Below are 15,184 nucleotides of genomic sequence, written 5' to 3' on the forward strand. Positions count from 1 at the left end.
TCTCAAGTGTGTGGGGTTTTCTAAGTGACTGTCTCTGTTGCACTGTGCTAAGCTGGGGGTGTTGGGCAGCCTGTGGTGAAATGTGAAGATAGCCAACAGGATCCTTAGATCTGGGCTGGGGAGAGCTGGGATTTCTTTATTAATGTACTCAAGAGCCCCTTGGCTGAGCATTAACTGCTGGTGACCCCAAATAAGGCACTCAGCATTACAGAATGTATAGGTTGGAAGAGACCTTCAAGATCATCGAGTCCAACCCCTCCCCTAACATCTCAACTAGATCATGGCATTGAGTGCCACATCCAGTCTTTTTATAAACCTGTCCAGGGATGGTGACTCCACCACTTCCCCAGGGAGACTATTCCAGTACTTCCAGATCTCAATTTTAGGGACACCCCCCTTTGAGTGACGGAAACGGCCATTTCATCCTCACCTGGCACTCAGTACATCTTAAATAGGAGGATTAAAAACCCAAAGCAGTGCTTGTAAGTTAATTTAATTGAGAGGAGCAAGAGGCCACCACTCGCCCCCCAGGGCTGGTCATGCTGAGGGTGGTAGCTGCCAGTAAGTGGCCATATCCACGGCCTCCAGATTATCCACTCCCCTCAGGCAGCCCCTCATTTCTCCACGTCTGGGGGTGTTTCTGTGCCAGCACACTCTTGGCCATGCTGCAGGCTCAAGTCTTAATAAATTAAGATTAAATTAAGGCAGAAAGTTCTTTACATGTGGTCAACAAATCACTGGGAACCCAGGGCAGGGGAGAAATCCCACCCATCCTGGGCCATGCTCAGACCCACGCTGGATTCAGCCCTGAGCATCTTGCTCCCACGCTGAGCTGGCTCTGGATTGATCTGGAGCCATCCCTTGGTCCCTGCCCCAGCTGGGCCATGCCAGGGATGGGATCTCTATGGTCCTTGCCCCAGGGTTGGACTGGAGAAGATGGAGAGCTGAGGGAGGAGTGTTGCATTACTGCTGCTGATCCATGTAGACCTGCACAGCTTTCCACAGTGCCCGGATATTGCCTTCCCCAAAGCCCGGTGCTCCCCGACGGTCAATGAGCTCCAGGAAGAAGGTCTCCTCAGAGAAGATGGGATGGGTGAAGATCTGCATCAAATATTCCTGAGAGGGGCCCTCTGTGGCATCAGTGCCTGACTGGTCCTTGTCCCCAGGCACTTTGGTGTCCAGGAGGATACCAAGCTCTGCCAGCATGTGGGGATCCTGCCCCACTCCTCGGATCTCCTCTGCTTTGCCCCCTTGGCTGTAATACGTGGCAGGGGGTGTGAAGAACCGTACCCCCTGCTGCTGCAGAGCCCTGGTTGTGCTGACGATGTCAGTGGTGCAGAGGCCAACGTGCTGGATCCCAGCCCCGCCGTGCTGCTCCAGGAATGTGTCGACCTGGTTGCTGCCATTCTGGGAGAGGGACTCAGCAAAGACCAGCTTGCAGCCGTGTGCTGGGGTCTCCTGGGCGCTCTGCAGTGCGAGGAGCAGCATGCCCACCCCCTGCCCCCCCAGCACATACCCCTCAGCTGGCCTCTCCTGGGGGTTCAGCAGGAAGCGGTGGAAGCCGAAGCAGCGCTGGTACCAGTCCAGAGCCGCCCGGGCCCCGCCCCGGGGACAGACATATGTGATGTGGTCAAAGTGAGTGATCTTGATCTCATCCCCTGTGGCTGAGGGAGCTCCTTGGATGGGCTGGAAGCCAGGCAGGAAGGGTCCTCGGTAAGAGGATCTGTCCAAAAGGGTGTGGCTGATGTTGCCCACGACAGAGCTCACCACCCCGTAGGTGACAGAACCACCGTCATCGCTCAGCTCAGTGGGGGGCACCAGCAAGGAGCACCCCTGGCTCTGCAGCCGCCTGCACAACCCTGGCACATCATCCACCTCGAAGCAGACATTGGAGGCTGTGCCCAAGGTGGGCTGGGGATCAATGTCATAGAGGAAATCACAGGATGAGGTGCTGGCAGGCGCCAGGCGCTCGTTGACGAGGAAGATGGCAGATTGCTGTCGCAAGGCCAGCTGCCGGACACGCGGCGTCTCCCGCACGGCCACTGGCTGGAAGCGGAAGGTGTTGGCCAGGTGCTGGGCCCAGCCCCGCCTGTAGGGCAGGTGGAGGGAGATGAAGCAGGGGCGGCTCAGCGAGGCTGCCATGGCTGGGCAGGCTGCGGGGAGGATGCAGGGGATCAGAGGGGCTGCTGGCCCTGGGGAAAAGCCATTCCCCCCACCTTGCACAGAACCCACCTGTGTTTGCAAGCACAGATGCAAATGTGTGTAAATTCACATATTTTGTGATGTATTTTAAATAAGTAAATAAATGTGTGTATTTTAAATAAATGGGTCTGAGGAGCCAGTTTGCACTGTGAAAGGATACCCACCTTTGGGACCAGCTACAAAGAGCTGCCCAAGGACACTGAGCCTCCCTGCCATCCCTCCACTCTGCTGCCCTGCCCCAGGCTTGAGCTCCCAGAGCAGGAAAGCCCTGAGCCCTGGATACAGCCCTGCGGGTCCCCTCTGGGGCCATCTGCCCTTTGGGAGTCCTGCAGGGATTCCCAGTGGAGGAGGTGTGCTGCACGTGTAAGCAAGATTATGGGGACAAGGGTTGTGGTGGGAATGTTCTGTACCAGGAACATGGAGGTTGGACTGGTAAACATGAAGCAACACACTGGTTACAGCTAAAACACTCCTGTGCTGCCCCAGCACCTGTCAGGTGTGTTCCACGAATGGAGGGGAGCAGTGGGGTCATGACAGGCTGATGTGCCCTTCCCTTCTCCAACAAGGACAGCATGGAGCCACCATGCTCTCTGCAACAGTCTCAGAATAATGACCTTGCCCTAGGGGACACACAGGAGGGACACTTCGGGAAAGTGACCTTCCTCCCCACCCATCCAAATATCTGTGCTGCTCAAGGGGGAAAAAACATCTGCCCAAAACCCCAATCAGCATCACCCCTGCAGAGCACCCACTGAAGTTTCCTGACCCCATGGCATGCATGAACTGCCCTGGCCAGACCCTACAGAGGTGCAGTGCAATGGGGGCCACAGGCCCGCTGAAACAGTCCCTTTCACCCGCCCGCTTGAAGGGGCTGTGTGCACCGAGCTCTCCCTGCTCCCTCCCATCAGCCCAGGGCGCACGGACCGCGTGGGGCCCCGCAGAGCACATGGGCAGGAGCCGGCGCTCCTTCCCTCCCGCTCCGTCCCCCCCGCGGCCCCGGCCCGTCCCCGCCCGCTCCCGCCGGCCCCGCTCCCCCGCCCGCCCCGCCACCCCCGTGCCCGCGGGCCCCGCTCGCCCCCGGCTGCGGCTCACCGGGGTCAAGGCTGCGGGCGAAGGGAAGGGCAGGGCAGGCCGGGCAGGGCCGGGGCGGGGCGGCTCAGCTGGCTCCTCCCCGGTATGCAGCAGGCACGGCGGGCCGGGCACGGCGCCGGCACTGCCCGGGCTCTGCGGGCGGCCCCGGGAGCATCGCCCCGGGCAGAGACCGGCCCGGCACACGGGGAATGCGCTGCCCAATGCGGCTGCCGCTGTTCGTACCGAGCCCGGCGGTGCCGGGCTGTGTTTGCGGGACGAAAAGCTGCCCAGGCTCAGAACCGCAGGCGCCGCGGCTCGGGTTGAGCCAAGGGAAAAGGGAAGAGCCTGCCAGGCGCTGGCTGGGACACAGCTCGTGTCTGTGCAGGGTCATGCCCTGCCAGCCTGAGTCGTGGGAAATGCGTTTCCCGAGTCGGGAAATGTGTCCCTGCTCAGTGCTGGGCACCTCACGGTATCCGGGGTACCCGGTGGGGACGTGCCGGGAGCAGCGTGCGGCTGGGGGTGACAGCTCTGCCAAAAGTCCCGTGTCAGTCAGTCCTGGACTGCTCACCCATCCAACCCACGGCCCCACATCCTTGCAGACACCTCTGGGCCCCTCCAGCCCCCCAGCAGCGATCCCCTCTCCCCCTGCTGTTGTCAGACGAATCCCCCCTCTATGTGTGTCTGGGATCATGTTCTGCCCCCGCTGTGACTGTGGCTGCTGCCCTTCCCTGCCTTATCATGTTTTTGTACAGATCCCAGGTACAATAAACTGCTCAAATATTTGCAGAGATGTCCTTGTGCTGCCAGAGTGGTGAGCTCCTCTTGTTTGGCTGGGGGGTGGAATCCAGTGTGATTTCCCAAGGAAACACCACCACCACCACAGGAGGCATGGAACTAGACACTGGGGAGCTGCTGTGGGGCCAAGCTGGGCCTGAGAACTGCCATGGGCACAACAGAACCGCTTGGCTTTTGGGCAGGCAGCTCCAGCACCCCAGTGTGTGAGGGAGGCCCCATCTTTTTGGCTGCAGCGTAGCAGAGACTGCACTGGGGGCTCCTGTGGGACCTTGTGCGGGGCTGGCACTGGTCGAGGTCACCCGACAGTCCTGCGACCCTTCAGTGCAAGCCTTGCTCTTGGCAATGCCCCCAGCCCTGCCGTGCCTGGGGGGTTTGGGGCGGCTCTGTCCATCTCCTCCCTGCAGCACAGCCTGTCCCCTTCTGCCGCCAGCCCGGCACCAGGCACCGCTTTGCTCTGGCTGTGGCAGCAGCACCCCGGGGCCACATGGCACCGACGGGACAGTGCCTGCCTTGTCGCTGTCCCCTCCAGGCAGGCGGTGGTGGCCGGAGTGCAGTCCCCGCTCCAGCCAGGCTCTTCTCCTCCCTTCTGGGCGGGGAGAGAGGACAGGAGATAAAAGGGGGACCAGGGCCAGCTGGAAGTTGCTGAAAGCTGCTGGGGCACAGAGCGAGGGAGGACGGCAGCGAGGAGAAGTGCGGTATTGAGGGCTTGTCGTGGGGAGAGGGCTGGGGAATGGGGCACATCCACCCTGACCCGGTCCTGCATCTCTCTGTTCCCTCCCCGGATCATCCTCCCCAGGCCCATATCCTCCCCCTTGCCCGTTAATCGTGCTGGATATTAGAGGGATGGGGAATATCCCGGGGTGGGCAGGGTTAGGCAGCTGTTGGGGGACGGGGCTTCAGGCAGATGTTGGGACTCGAGGGCTTTAAAGGCTCTGTGTACCCCCTCAATGCACTTTGTGGGGCATCAAGGACTCTCAAGGTGACCTGAAGGTGAAACTATCTCTGTCCCAGTGACTGCTCACTGGCAACTGGAATGATGAGGGCTGGATCCCTGCTCCCTTCTGGGGCAAAGACAGACCTCTCTGAGGCTGGGTTTGTTTTGTGGGATCAGAGAAGTGGAGAAGGCCCATGGGAGGAGGAGCACCTTCATCTCTTGAGGTATGGAGTGGGTGTTCACTGCCAGGGGAGAACAGGATGCTGTGGCACTGGGTGCCCACAAAGACAGTGTCAAGGAGCTGGGTGCTCCAGTTCCCCCTCATCCCCCTTCCTTGCCCCCTGGGATGGGGGTCCTGGCTCCCAGTGCCCGGATCAGGCCAGCACTGCTCACAGTCCTTGTCGGTGCCCTGGAACACGGTGCAAGGGTGCAATTTTGGGATTGGATTGGTGGATCTGTGAGCAGGGTAACCCCCCGTGTCCCCTGCCAGGCCCGGGCCCAGGATGGCGCTGCTGGTGCTGGCCCTGGCCGCCTGGCTGGGGCTGGCCGCGGCCTCCGAGGAGGCGGCCAACAGCAGCCGCATCTGCCAGGAGGCCCCGGCGTGGACCATCAATGGCTCCAGCCCCATGGAGGGGGCGGCAGGGCAGGTGACGGTGGTGGCGCTGCTGAAGGCCAGCTGACAGTTCTGCCTGAGGCAGGCCCACAGGTGAGGCCCGCTCCCCTCCTCAGAGCAATCCCCGCCGCCTCAGGGCCGAGCGGCAGCCCCAGGCCCGGCAGCCTCTCCAGCGGCTCCTTCCCGCAGCCTCGGGGGCCTGCGGGAGCGGCTGGCCCGGCAGGGCACGGCCCACGTCCGCTTCATGATCGTCAACGAGAAGGCGCCGCTGTCCCGCGCCATGCTCCCGGAGCTGCGCCGGCAGGCCCCGCCCGGCGTGCCCGTCCTGCAGCCCGAGCACGGGGACCCCGACGTCTGGCAGGTCCTGGGGGGGGACAAGGACGACTTCCTTGTCTATGACCGGTGAGTGTCCCCCGACTCGCCCGAGGCTTTTCTGGGAGTTTGATGGGCTTCCAAAATCTCCCCTCATGGCTGGGCGGGGGGGATTCCAGACCCCCCTCTTGAGCCTGGCCGTGATTCTCCCCTCAGGTGTGGCCGCCTGGCTTTCCACATCCAGCTGCCCTTCAGCTTCCTCCACTTCCCTTATGTGGAGGCAGCCATCCGCTCCAGCCACATCAAGGACTTCTGTGGCAACTGCTCCTTCTACCACAACACTACCCAGGAGGTAAGAGTGGAATGCTCCCTGGAGCCGGGATCCCTTCTGTCCTCTGGCACTGCACATCAGCAAAAACAATCTTATCTCCGTGTTGGGGATGGGCTCTATGCTGGCAGCTGCCCTCAGATGTGTTTGAGAGGGAAGGTGATGAAAGGTGTGGAATAAGGGCACTTAAATAGGTCAGAGCTTTCTGGTCGAAAAGGGATTGACTAAAGGGGTCATATCCCGTGTCTGGGAATGGTAACCAGGATTGTTCAGATATTAGAAAGGGCAGGCAGTGGATGCAGAGGTGGCAAGCTCAGAGCAAAGAAAAGGGTGTAACTCTGAGCTTGGCAGGCGATTAGTCACTTCCTAGGAGAAAAATACATCCAGAAATACTAAATGCAAATTCCTGTTTCTGGACCACAGACAGCTTGAGCCAAGGGATGCAATTGTAGAGGCTTGTGCCCTATGTGCTCCAGCCTCTCTTGTCCTCCCTGGGTCAGGGCTGGAGAGCATTTGCTCTGACCCACAGTTTTCTGTATGATGAATGCAGGTCTGCCTTCTTCCCAGCCCACAGCTGTGCTCCCAGGCCTTCTGCAGGGCTCTGTGGGCACTCCCATACCACACCAGTCCCTGTGTTACTTTCCTCAGGCTAACAGTACCACAGAGGGCTCTGCAACCCCGAGCCCACCTCCTGAACACGAGGGGATGGAGTCAGAGACCCCCATCCACCAGCACAAGCCCCTCCATCCTCACCACCATCACGAGGTCAGCAACGAGAGAGACACAAACCCAAGAGAGGACCACAAACATGCTACTCATGCTCACCACCACCATGGAGACCATGCCCAGCTCCATCACAAGGGGAAGAAGCAGAAGGAAAGGGATGAGCATTAAACCAGGCTGGGCAGCCTTGTAGAACCCAGTAGTGTGCAGATGACCCCAACTCACTTCACAGGGGCACAGAAGGACTTGCTTTGTGTTGCTGGTCACCAGCAGCGCTGGTTTAACAACTCCCTCCAGCAAACCCCATGTGGGTTGCACTCCTACACTGTGATAGGGATGGAAATTCCCCTTGGATCCTGCTCAGTGCTGCATTTTCAGCCCCAGGGCTCAATTCTGAGCTCAAATCTGCCACTGCCTGCCTTTCTGTGCTCAATGAAGCCCGCTGTGCAAACCAGGAGGGCCCTGGTCACTGCTGGCTGACACTGCACAGAGCAGGAGGGCAGGGGTGGAAGGGCCAGAGCTGGGATGGGAGCAGCACTGCTGGCATTCTCTGCCCCTCCAGACACTCGTGGGCGTGCTGGAATCCCTGGGTTTCCTGGCCAGGGAGCGAGGGGAGGGAACAGCATGTGCCCCGCAGGACACGGTTCCAGGGGACTGAGGGCACGAGGGGCGGTGGCAGCTCCCCACAGTCCAAACCCTGTACCCCCATAGCTGTTACACCCTGGGCACCCCACAGACCGTGCACACGGGTATGTGCAGTGGTGGTGGGTGGCCGCAAGATGGTGGCCTTGTCCCCTCTTGGAGACCCAGGGGCTGTATCCAATGGGCACAGCCCGAGGAGGACGGGGTGAGGATCCTGAGGTCTTTCCTGTGGGTAAGCGAGGTGGGAGGGCAGCGTGGATATCCGGAGTATGAATAAAACCTCTGTGAAGTGACCACTGCTCGGTCTGGCCTTTGGTGGGCTCGGGAGGGGGGGTCTTGCTCAGTGCCGGTCTGTGCTCTGGGCACAGGGAGGGACACAGGGCTGGATATAGACCCCATGGTGCAGCAGCTGGGGATGATTTACATCCCCTGGGTGGGAGTCGGAGGTAAAGGGGTTGAAGACTGAAGAGAAGTCGTCTTCAAGAGAAGACCCCAACTCTTCCTATCTTCTGGCTGCTATCCAGGATGGGAGCCCAGGACATTAACACTGCACTGTTTGGAGGATATTTGGCTCAGCACCTCCATACCTGGCTTATAGGTGTGATGTTGTGGTGCCTGCCCCAAGCTGCTGCTGGTTCCCACCTGCAGTCCAAAGTCACCGTGGGCATCTTGTCCCCAGTGCCCAGACCAGTCCCCACTGCAGGCACATCGTGGGGCTCCCCAGCCCTCAGGCAGGTGGGTGCTGTGCCCCTGGCAGGCAGTCATGCCTTCCTGCACCTTGGGATGCCCCAGGCCTGTCTCTGCCCTTTACTCCAGCTCCATCCATCATCCCACACAGCCCTACTCAACACCTCTCCAGGCCCCGCAGCCTGAGTGGGGAGCAAAGAGATGTTTTTCTGCTCAGTATTTTCATGATGCTGTGTCCTGATGCTGGATTTTTGCACCCTGTTTCTGCTGGAGGATGCTCTGCACAGTGACTGGGACAAGAACCAGGGTGAAAAGGAGCTGTTTTTCACAGGGATGAGAGCAATGGGATCAGATGTGTCTGTCTCACCAGCCAGGCTCTCCCACGGGGTGCTGACTGAGACCCTGCTCCCCCTCCTCCATCCCTCCTCCCCCTTCCTCCTCTACCTGCTCCCAGTAGCCTGCAAGGGCACCTCTGTCTGCGGCTCCTGCCATCAATATTGAGGTTATCTTTTTCTTCTGGCAGCTGCTGTAATTGAAACAAAGCAGGCCGGGCCTCACGGGCTCGGCTCCTCTCGCTCATTTTGCTGGTGCTGTTGAGACAACTAATTCATCTTATCAATGCATGGTTGGCCTCTTTTCCAGCAGATCCAGGCAGAATGGTCTCCCTGCCACAGCTGGTAGGAGCAGACTGTGTTCCTGTGGCGTGCTGCTGGGTGCTGCTCTTATCCAGCCCCTGGTCCTTGCCTTGCCTCAGCTGGGTGCTGGCCACCAGCAGAAGATGCCAGAGGAGCCAGTCAGGGGAAGAGGTGCAGATTGGAAGGATGGCGATGACTTTTGTCTCTTTCTTTTGCCTTCTGATGCATTATCAGCACTTGTATTAAATTCCACATCCTTTCCTTGTACAGCTCCTAATGGTGTCCCTGCCAAGGAGGTGACGGGTGATGAGTTGGGCATACATGGATTTGCATTCCCTCACTGATGACCAGTGGTGCAATTAGCCATGGTAGAGAGAGGGTTCCCATATGGTTCTGGGTGTGTAATCCAGTGCAACAACTACCATTTGGTTACCTCCCAGCAGACAAATTTCTGTCCCTGAAAGCTTGGGTGGGCATTTTGCTTTGGGTAGAGACACTGAGGTGTGTGAAAGAGCTGTGGCATTGTTTGGGTGAAATCCTACATGACTGAGTAGGGGCAAGGCTTTAGAATGAAACTGACTCTATTCCATATATTATTGTCCAAAGACATGAAGGGTTTGGGATGCCACACTTGGGGCCCCTGTGACAGGATTCACTCTGAAAGATGCCAGAAATCTGGAGCTCTGCAAATCCCGTGTCAGTGTCTGTACTCCTGCAATGCTGAGGAAGAGCTTTGCTCTGGGTGGGGTGGAGAGGTGTTTTGGGGGAGGAAACGGGCTCTCTGCATCACCAATGTCTCAGAGAGTGATGGTGTAAGTAGAGTCAGAGAGCTCCGAGGAATCCTCACCTGTTGGGGGGCTGGCTCAGCTCTGGGTCAAGGGCCAGAAACAAGGGCTGACTTCAGGTTCCAGCAGTGCTGTTCCTTGGTACCCTGTTATCTGTGGCTGTGCCACCACCCTGGAGGAGGGTGCACCATGGTACCCTGGTACCCGTGTCTGTGCCATCGCCCTGGAGGAGGACAGATGTCAGCTTCACATCACATGAAGCCTTGGCCCTGTGTGCTGCTCCTGCCGAGGGCCAGGCAGATCCTCTCGGGAAAGGAGGAACAGCCAGTCCTAATGTCAACAGAGGCCTCTTGTGCAGCGATGCTGTGTCAAGAAGAGGAATGGGTCCCTCCTCCTCCGCCCATTCATCTGGCAGCCGGGGTTGGCGTGCTGCCAAGCCAGGCTGCTTTGGAAACATTTCATTGAGGAGGCAGCTGAGCCTAGGAAAACAGAATGAAAATATACAGAGGGATCACTGTTGTTAGGCAAAATAAATGCAGGCGGCTGCATTTCTGTCCCCCAAGTCCAGCCCAGCCAGGCCCCTCTGGCTTCTATGGGGTCAGGGTGGCTGCTGCTGCCTGGGGATGGCAGCCTGTTTATCTCCACTGTGGGTTAGGAGCTGGGGAATGAGGCCTTCAGAAATCATCCGCGGCTTTGGCCAACTTGCTGATGACGCTGGTGAAGAGGCCCAGATTCATCTTGATGTAGTGCTGCCCAGGATGGGACAGAGCAGAGAAAGAGCAGCAGGGATGAGCCAGCAGGAGTGACTTGTGGTCCCTGTATGGTCACCACTATAGGGGGGTGGATGGAAGTGATGCAGGGGCTGCAGAAGTGAGTCAGATTTTGGCCACGTTCATTCCCATCTCTCTCTTCATGATCAACTGTGGCACCAGGCTGGGCAGGAGGACAGAGTCCAAACCCTGAGTTTTCAAAGCCCAGTTGCTTGGCATGCCCCATCTTCTGTTGCTGCCAGAGGGAGAGCAGAGTCATCCCAAAGCAGTCCCCAGGGACAGAGGGTGGAGGTGCCTCTCTGACTTCTGAGCAAAGCTACATACAACAGGTTTGCCTCTCCTGTTGTTTCCTCCTGTAACCTCTCTCCTTCCTCCAAAGGCCTTCAAGCCACTCCATGGCCTTTTGATGATCCCAGCTCTTTCCCTCCCTCCTGGTGGGTCCAGAGTGATTTGGGGGAGGCAGAGCTGGAGCCCCAGCCCCATTGGATACCAAGGCTCTCACCCCTGCACAGCTTTCTGCGGCTTCACCTCCTCTCTTTGTCCACCCAGCACAGTCTGCTTCTGTTATTTACAGCTTAGATCAGGGGGTTGAAAGAGGCCAGTGTGAGCAGAAAAAGCTCAACCCACACTCTGGGAGAGACACATCTCACCAGCCCAACTCATGTGTGGATTTGTAGCACAGGGCAGGTGCCCAGGGCTGAGACTGGATCTTGCCCTGGTTCTTGTGTTTGTAGGAGCTTTGCTGAGATTCAGGCTCCCTTCCTGCCCTCCTGCCAGGAAAGCAGACAGCAAGATGATCCTTTTCTGCTGTGTGAGGGGTGATTTGCTGTGTGTCTCTCCACATACCTGTCCTGGAAACAGGTTGGGTGTGACACTGGGTTCCCAAATCCCACTGCTGAGAGCAGCCTGGCATGATGGCAGATGGGACAGTGATGGCCTTCATGGCACCTGAGGAACCACAGCTTGGTAGAGCTGCCAAAATGCCTGACTCCAACTTCTCATCCAGCTGGACCCTGTGATCCACTCGTGTTCCAAAGCTCGGGCAGACCCCATACTATACCATATATATATATATATATATATATATACACATGCACACCACATATATATACCACTATACCCCATACCATAACAGAAGCATTGTTTACCCTTTGCTTTGCTATAATTTATTCATACTCTTGTAGCCTGAAAAAATGATTCCCTGTTTATTTTAGCATCCCTAATTAAGGGGAAGGAACTTCAGTGTCTGAAAGGGGGAGGTGGTGGCCCAAGAGGGTTGTTTTCTGCTGAGCTCAGCCCCGAGACAGCCAGCCTGGCTGGGATGGACATCCCTCCAGTGCAGGACTGAGTAACTTTCTGGAGCACTCTGTGCTTTTAGACTCCATGCTGGAGAGGTGGCTGTTCCTCCTGGAAGCCAAGGGTCTTTGCCCAGCTGCTCCTCTGTGCTTAATTGCTGTCTGCACAGCAAATGTGTTTGCTGGAAGGGTGCTGAAACCTCCATGGCAAGACTGAGCCTCAGCATTTTGCTAATCTTAAAGGGGCTGGGGGAAGGCAGCCCTGGCAAGCCAGAGGTGTAATATCATGTGTGGGGAAAAGGGGGAACAACAGCTTCTGACAGCCAGAAGTCTCTATCTGGGTACAAGGGGGTGTCTGGGTCTGCATCATCCCAGCCTGAGCAACCACAGGGACATACAGGCAAGTAGAGCTGTTCCTGGATTGACATGAGGGTGAGAACAGCCACCCCACACCTGATCTTGGAATTCAGCCTGTGCTTGGAGAGGGGAAACGGTACTTTCAGTCCTTGTATTTCTCTTTTGAGTACACAGACAATTGCAGTCACACCTGAAGGAGGTCTTTGAGCTTGTCAGTTCTGGAAAGTTTCATAAAATAACTGGCTGGCTAGCAAAAAGCCACTTTATTAGAGTCCCTGCTGGAAGAGGAGCACAGCAATAACTCAGCGCTAATGAATCAGTGGAGAATCCACAGGGGATTTGAACAGTTTGACAGCAAAAACTCCAACTCCAGTCTATGCTTTGTTGGAGACCTTACTGTGCACTGGAAAATCTAAAAATGGTGCTGAACTCCATGGGCAACCAAAATCAAGGTGTCCCTCCTCTTGCTTGCAAGGCCAAATATTTCATAAGACAATGCCCTCTGTCTCTTCCTGGACATTGGATCTATGGGGGTGCTAAGGAATAACTATCCTGGCCAATAGATTCCTCTGCTCCCAAATGCATTAAGGCAGGGGAACTATAGTTACTCCCTGTGTCCTTTCCCTCCTGTCTCTGTTCTGAAGAGCATCAGCAACATAGGAAAGGCAGAAACAGCCACACTTCCAATGAGTACTGTATAATGGAGGCTGTAGCAAGGAGCTTTGCTGCTGATAAGCCTGTCTTTGGCTGCTTTGCAGCAGCAAATCCTCTGGATGGCTGGGGCAGGAGCTTGGTGTCTGCCTGCACTCTACTATCCTGTTCCTTTCCCATCATTAATTGGGCATAAAGCTTCTTCTGCCCTTGTATATCTTCATCTGTCACCACAGGACTTCCCTGGTGCTCCCCGGGCCTTGCAAAGCTCTGCTGTCATCGCTGAAGGCTCAGGCAGTGTCACTTGTGTTACTGGGCACAGCACTGACTGTTGGGAGTCAAAGCAGCATGGGAGCATCCAAGAGAGGGGAAGATGCCCAGAGAAAGGCAGTCTTTCTGCTGAGGATGGGGTTTGGGCATGGTGGGGAGAGAGGAGAGCAGTTACATGAAGGTGTGCAGGTAGGAGCAGCGAAGGAGGTGACATCCCCTTGGGTTGAGATGTGGCACCAGCCATCACTTACCTTGACTGCCATAAAACAAAGCACAGGTGCTCAGAACCCACAGAGGCATCTCATCAGCACCCTTGTCCTTTCTCCTTTTTATTGTCCTTTAATTTAGTTTCTAGGAAGATGAAAGCAGTTTTCTTACTCCACAGCACCTGCACCTTAAAGCTGGACTTCTGATTGAGCTGGCACCCAAAGATTTTCTGAGGATATTGCATTGCATTGCTGCCTGACTGTGGTCTGGAGGGCCGGGGCTCCAGCCCCTTTGGTCAGTCAATTTTCTAGCCAGGGATTCAAAATAAAATACTCCTGGAGCCAGCAGGAGAAATCAGCACTTGGTGGGTAACACCAGTGATCAGGCCAGAAGGGCTGGAGTTGGTGGCTTGCAGCACAGGCAGACCCTGACAAAACAGTCTTGAAAACAGGAGGGGAACCAGGATTGCCAGTGGTAGTGGCTCAGCAAATGGCTGGGCTCAGGAAAACGTGCAGTGAATTATTGATGTACCTGGTTCCAGGCTCTGAATGAGCAGAATCAGGGGCTGGGCAGAGGCTGACATTTTGCATCCTTCCCCAGGGAGGTCTGTCCACGTTCCCTGGGAGGAGGAGAGCTCTCCCCCTTGCAAAATTCAAGGCAGTGATGAAAGGCACAGGGAAAGATGGGGAAGAATGGGGAGCAACAAATATTCAGAATGAAGAGAGAGAGGAAAAATAGATCGGTTTGTCTTTGAAATAACATGCTAACCCCCCAGAGACAGGCTGGCCAGCCACTGCACCAACCTTGCCTTGATTTGAGTCTGGATTATATGTTTTATGCAACGAAAAGTCAGCTCATTGGCAATGAATAACATCCCCGCTTGGTCTGAAGTCTAAAATCCTCTTTATTGGCACTGTCTGGGGACAACGTAAGTAAGGACACTCAAGGTTGTCACTAGGTGAGCTCTGCAGTGACTGGTGACAGAGGGACCAGACAAGCTGGGGTGCTGTGTCCCAGCTCTCATGCAGCCTCACCCCCTGCCTGAGCAGCCCTGGCAGCTGCAGGGAGACACGGGTGCCAGGAGAAATTCTGTGACACCAGAGACCACAGCTTCCATCACTGGAAAAGCTTGAGATTGCTGGACTGCTCTCTGCCAAGAAGGTGTGCTCCACCTTGGGCCAGGAGGGTGTTTTGGGATGGCCCTGTGAGTTGTCTCACTGCCCTGTGAGATCCCTCTGTGCAGCCAGGGAGAGGCAGAGGTGGACGAAGCCCTTCTTTGTCGCCCCAGGACCTGTCACCACAACAGCAAGCAGAAGTGATGGGCAAAATGCCGTGCTCCTGTGGCAAGTGCTTCCTGTTGCAACAAACCCTTACAGAGAGCAAAATGGCCTTCAGGGTTAAAGAAATGAGGACGTGATTCCTGGGGAAAATCTGTGCGCAAACAAATCTGCTGCAGCTGCTGCCCCAGGCCAGTCCCTGCCACTGCTAGCACTCATTACTTTGAACAAGACCAACGGCAGCAAGGAACACCTCAGCTTTCAAGGAAAACCTCTTCCTGACCTTCATCGATTAGCTTGTGGCTTACTCTCTAAAATGGAGATCTCTCATTGCAGTAGCTCTGCCTGCTCTCACCACCTGCCTGAGACCTGATTCTTTCCCTCTGTGTCCTGCGGAAGAGACCTTGGGCTTGGAGGTATGCTCTCATGGCAGAGCAAAGGCGCATAATTATTTCCTGTTCCCTAATTGCATCGCCCTGTTATTCCAGGAAATGTACTCTTGCTCTGTCAGTAAGAATAAATAGGAGATCGCTGCAACAAGGGAGTAACCGGTAATGGTTTAGATGTGACTGAACTGCAGATAGGAAGGAATCGGTCTTGGATTTTCAAAGCACTGAGAATAATAGCAAG

General features: G+C 56.5%; 2 protein-coding genes across 4 annotated transcripts; one reads left to right on the forward strand and one right to left on the reverse strand.

Moving 5' to 3' along the window:
* Positions 1-518: 518 nt before the first annotated feature.
* On the reverse strand, positions 519-3,326 carry HPDL (4-hydroxyphenylpyruvate dioxygenase like). Of its 2 annotated transcripts, none has more exons than XM_083867073.1 (2): positions 3,295-3,326; positions 519-2,153 (listed from the first exon to the last, which is right to left on the reverse strand). In XM_083867073.1, the coding sequence occupies exon 2, from the start codon at positions 2,140-2,142 to the stop codon at positions 964-966; it is 1,179 nt and encodes a 392-aa protein (XP_083723199.1). In that variant the 5' UTR covers positions 2,143-2,153; positions 3,295-3,326; the 3' UTR covers positions 519-963. The 2 variants fall into 2 exon arrangements, with proteins under 2 accessions (XP_083723199.1, XP_083723198.1); XM_083867072.1 differs by having other exon boundaries at positions 519-2,232; positions 3,295-3,321.
* Positions 3,327-4,726: 1,400 nt separating this feature from the next.
* On the forward strand, positions 4,727-7,904 carry LOC310912618 (selenoprotein Pb-like). 2 transcript variants are annotated; one of them, XM_083867323.1, is made up of 5 exons: positions 4,727-4,758; positions 5,493-5,708; positions 5,805-6,017; positions 6,144-6,279; positions 6,904-7,904. In XM_083867323.1, the coding sequence occupies exons 2-5, from the start codon at positions 5,506-5,508 to the stop codon at positions 7,147-7,149; spliced, it is 798 nt and encodes a 265-aa protein (XP_083723449.1). In that variant the 5' UTR covers positions 4,727-4,758; positions 5,493-5,505; the 3' UTR covers positions 7,150-7,904. The 2 variants fall into 2 exon arrangements, with proteins under 2 accessions (XP_083723449.1, XP_083723448.1); XM_083867322.1 differs by having other exon boundaries at positions 4,739-4,763; positions 5,429-5,708.
* Positions 7,905-15,184: the final 7,280 nt, after the last annotated feature.

Source organism: Zosterops lateralis (genome assembly GCF_965231275.1).
Source record: "Zosterops lateralis genome assembly, chromosome: 9".
NCBI classification, from domain to species: Eukaryota; Metazoa; Chordata; class Aves; order Passeriformes; family Zosteropidae; genus Zosterops; species Zosterops lateralis.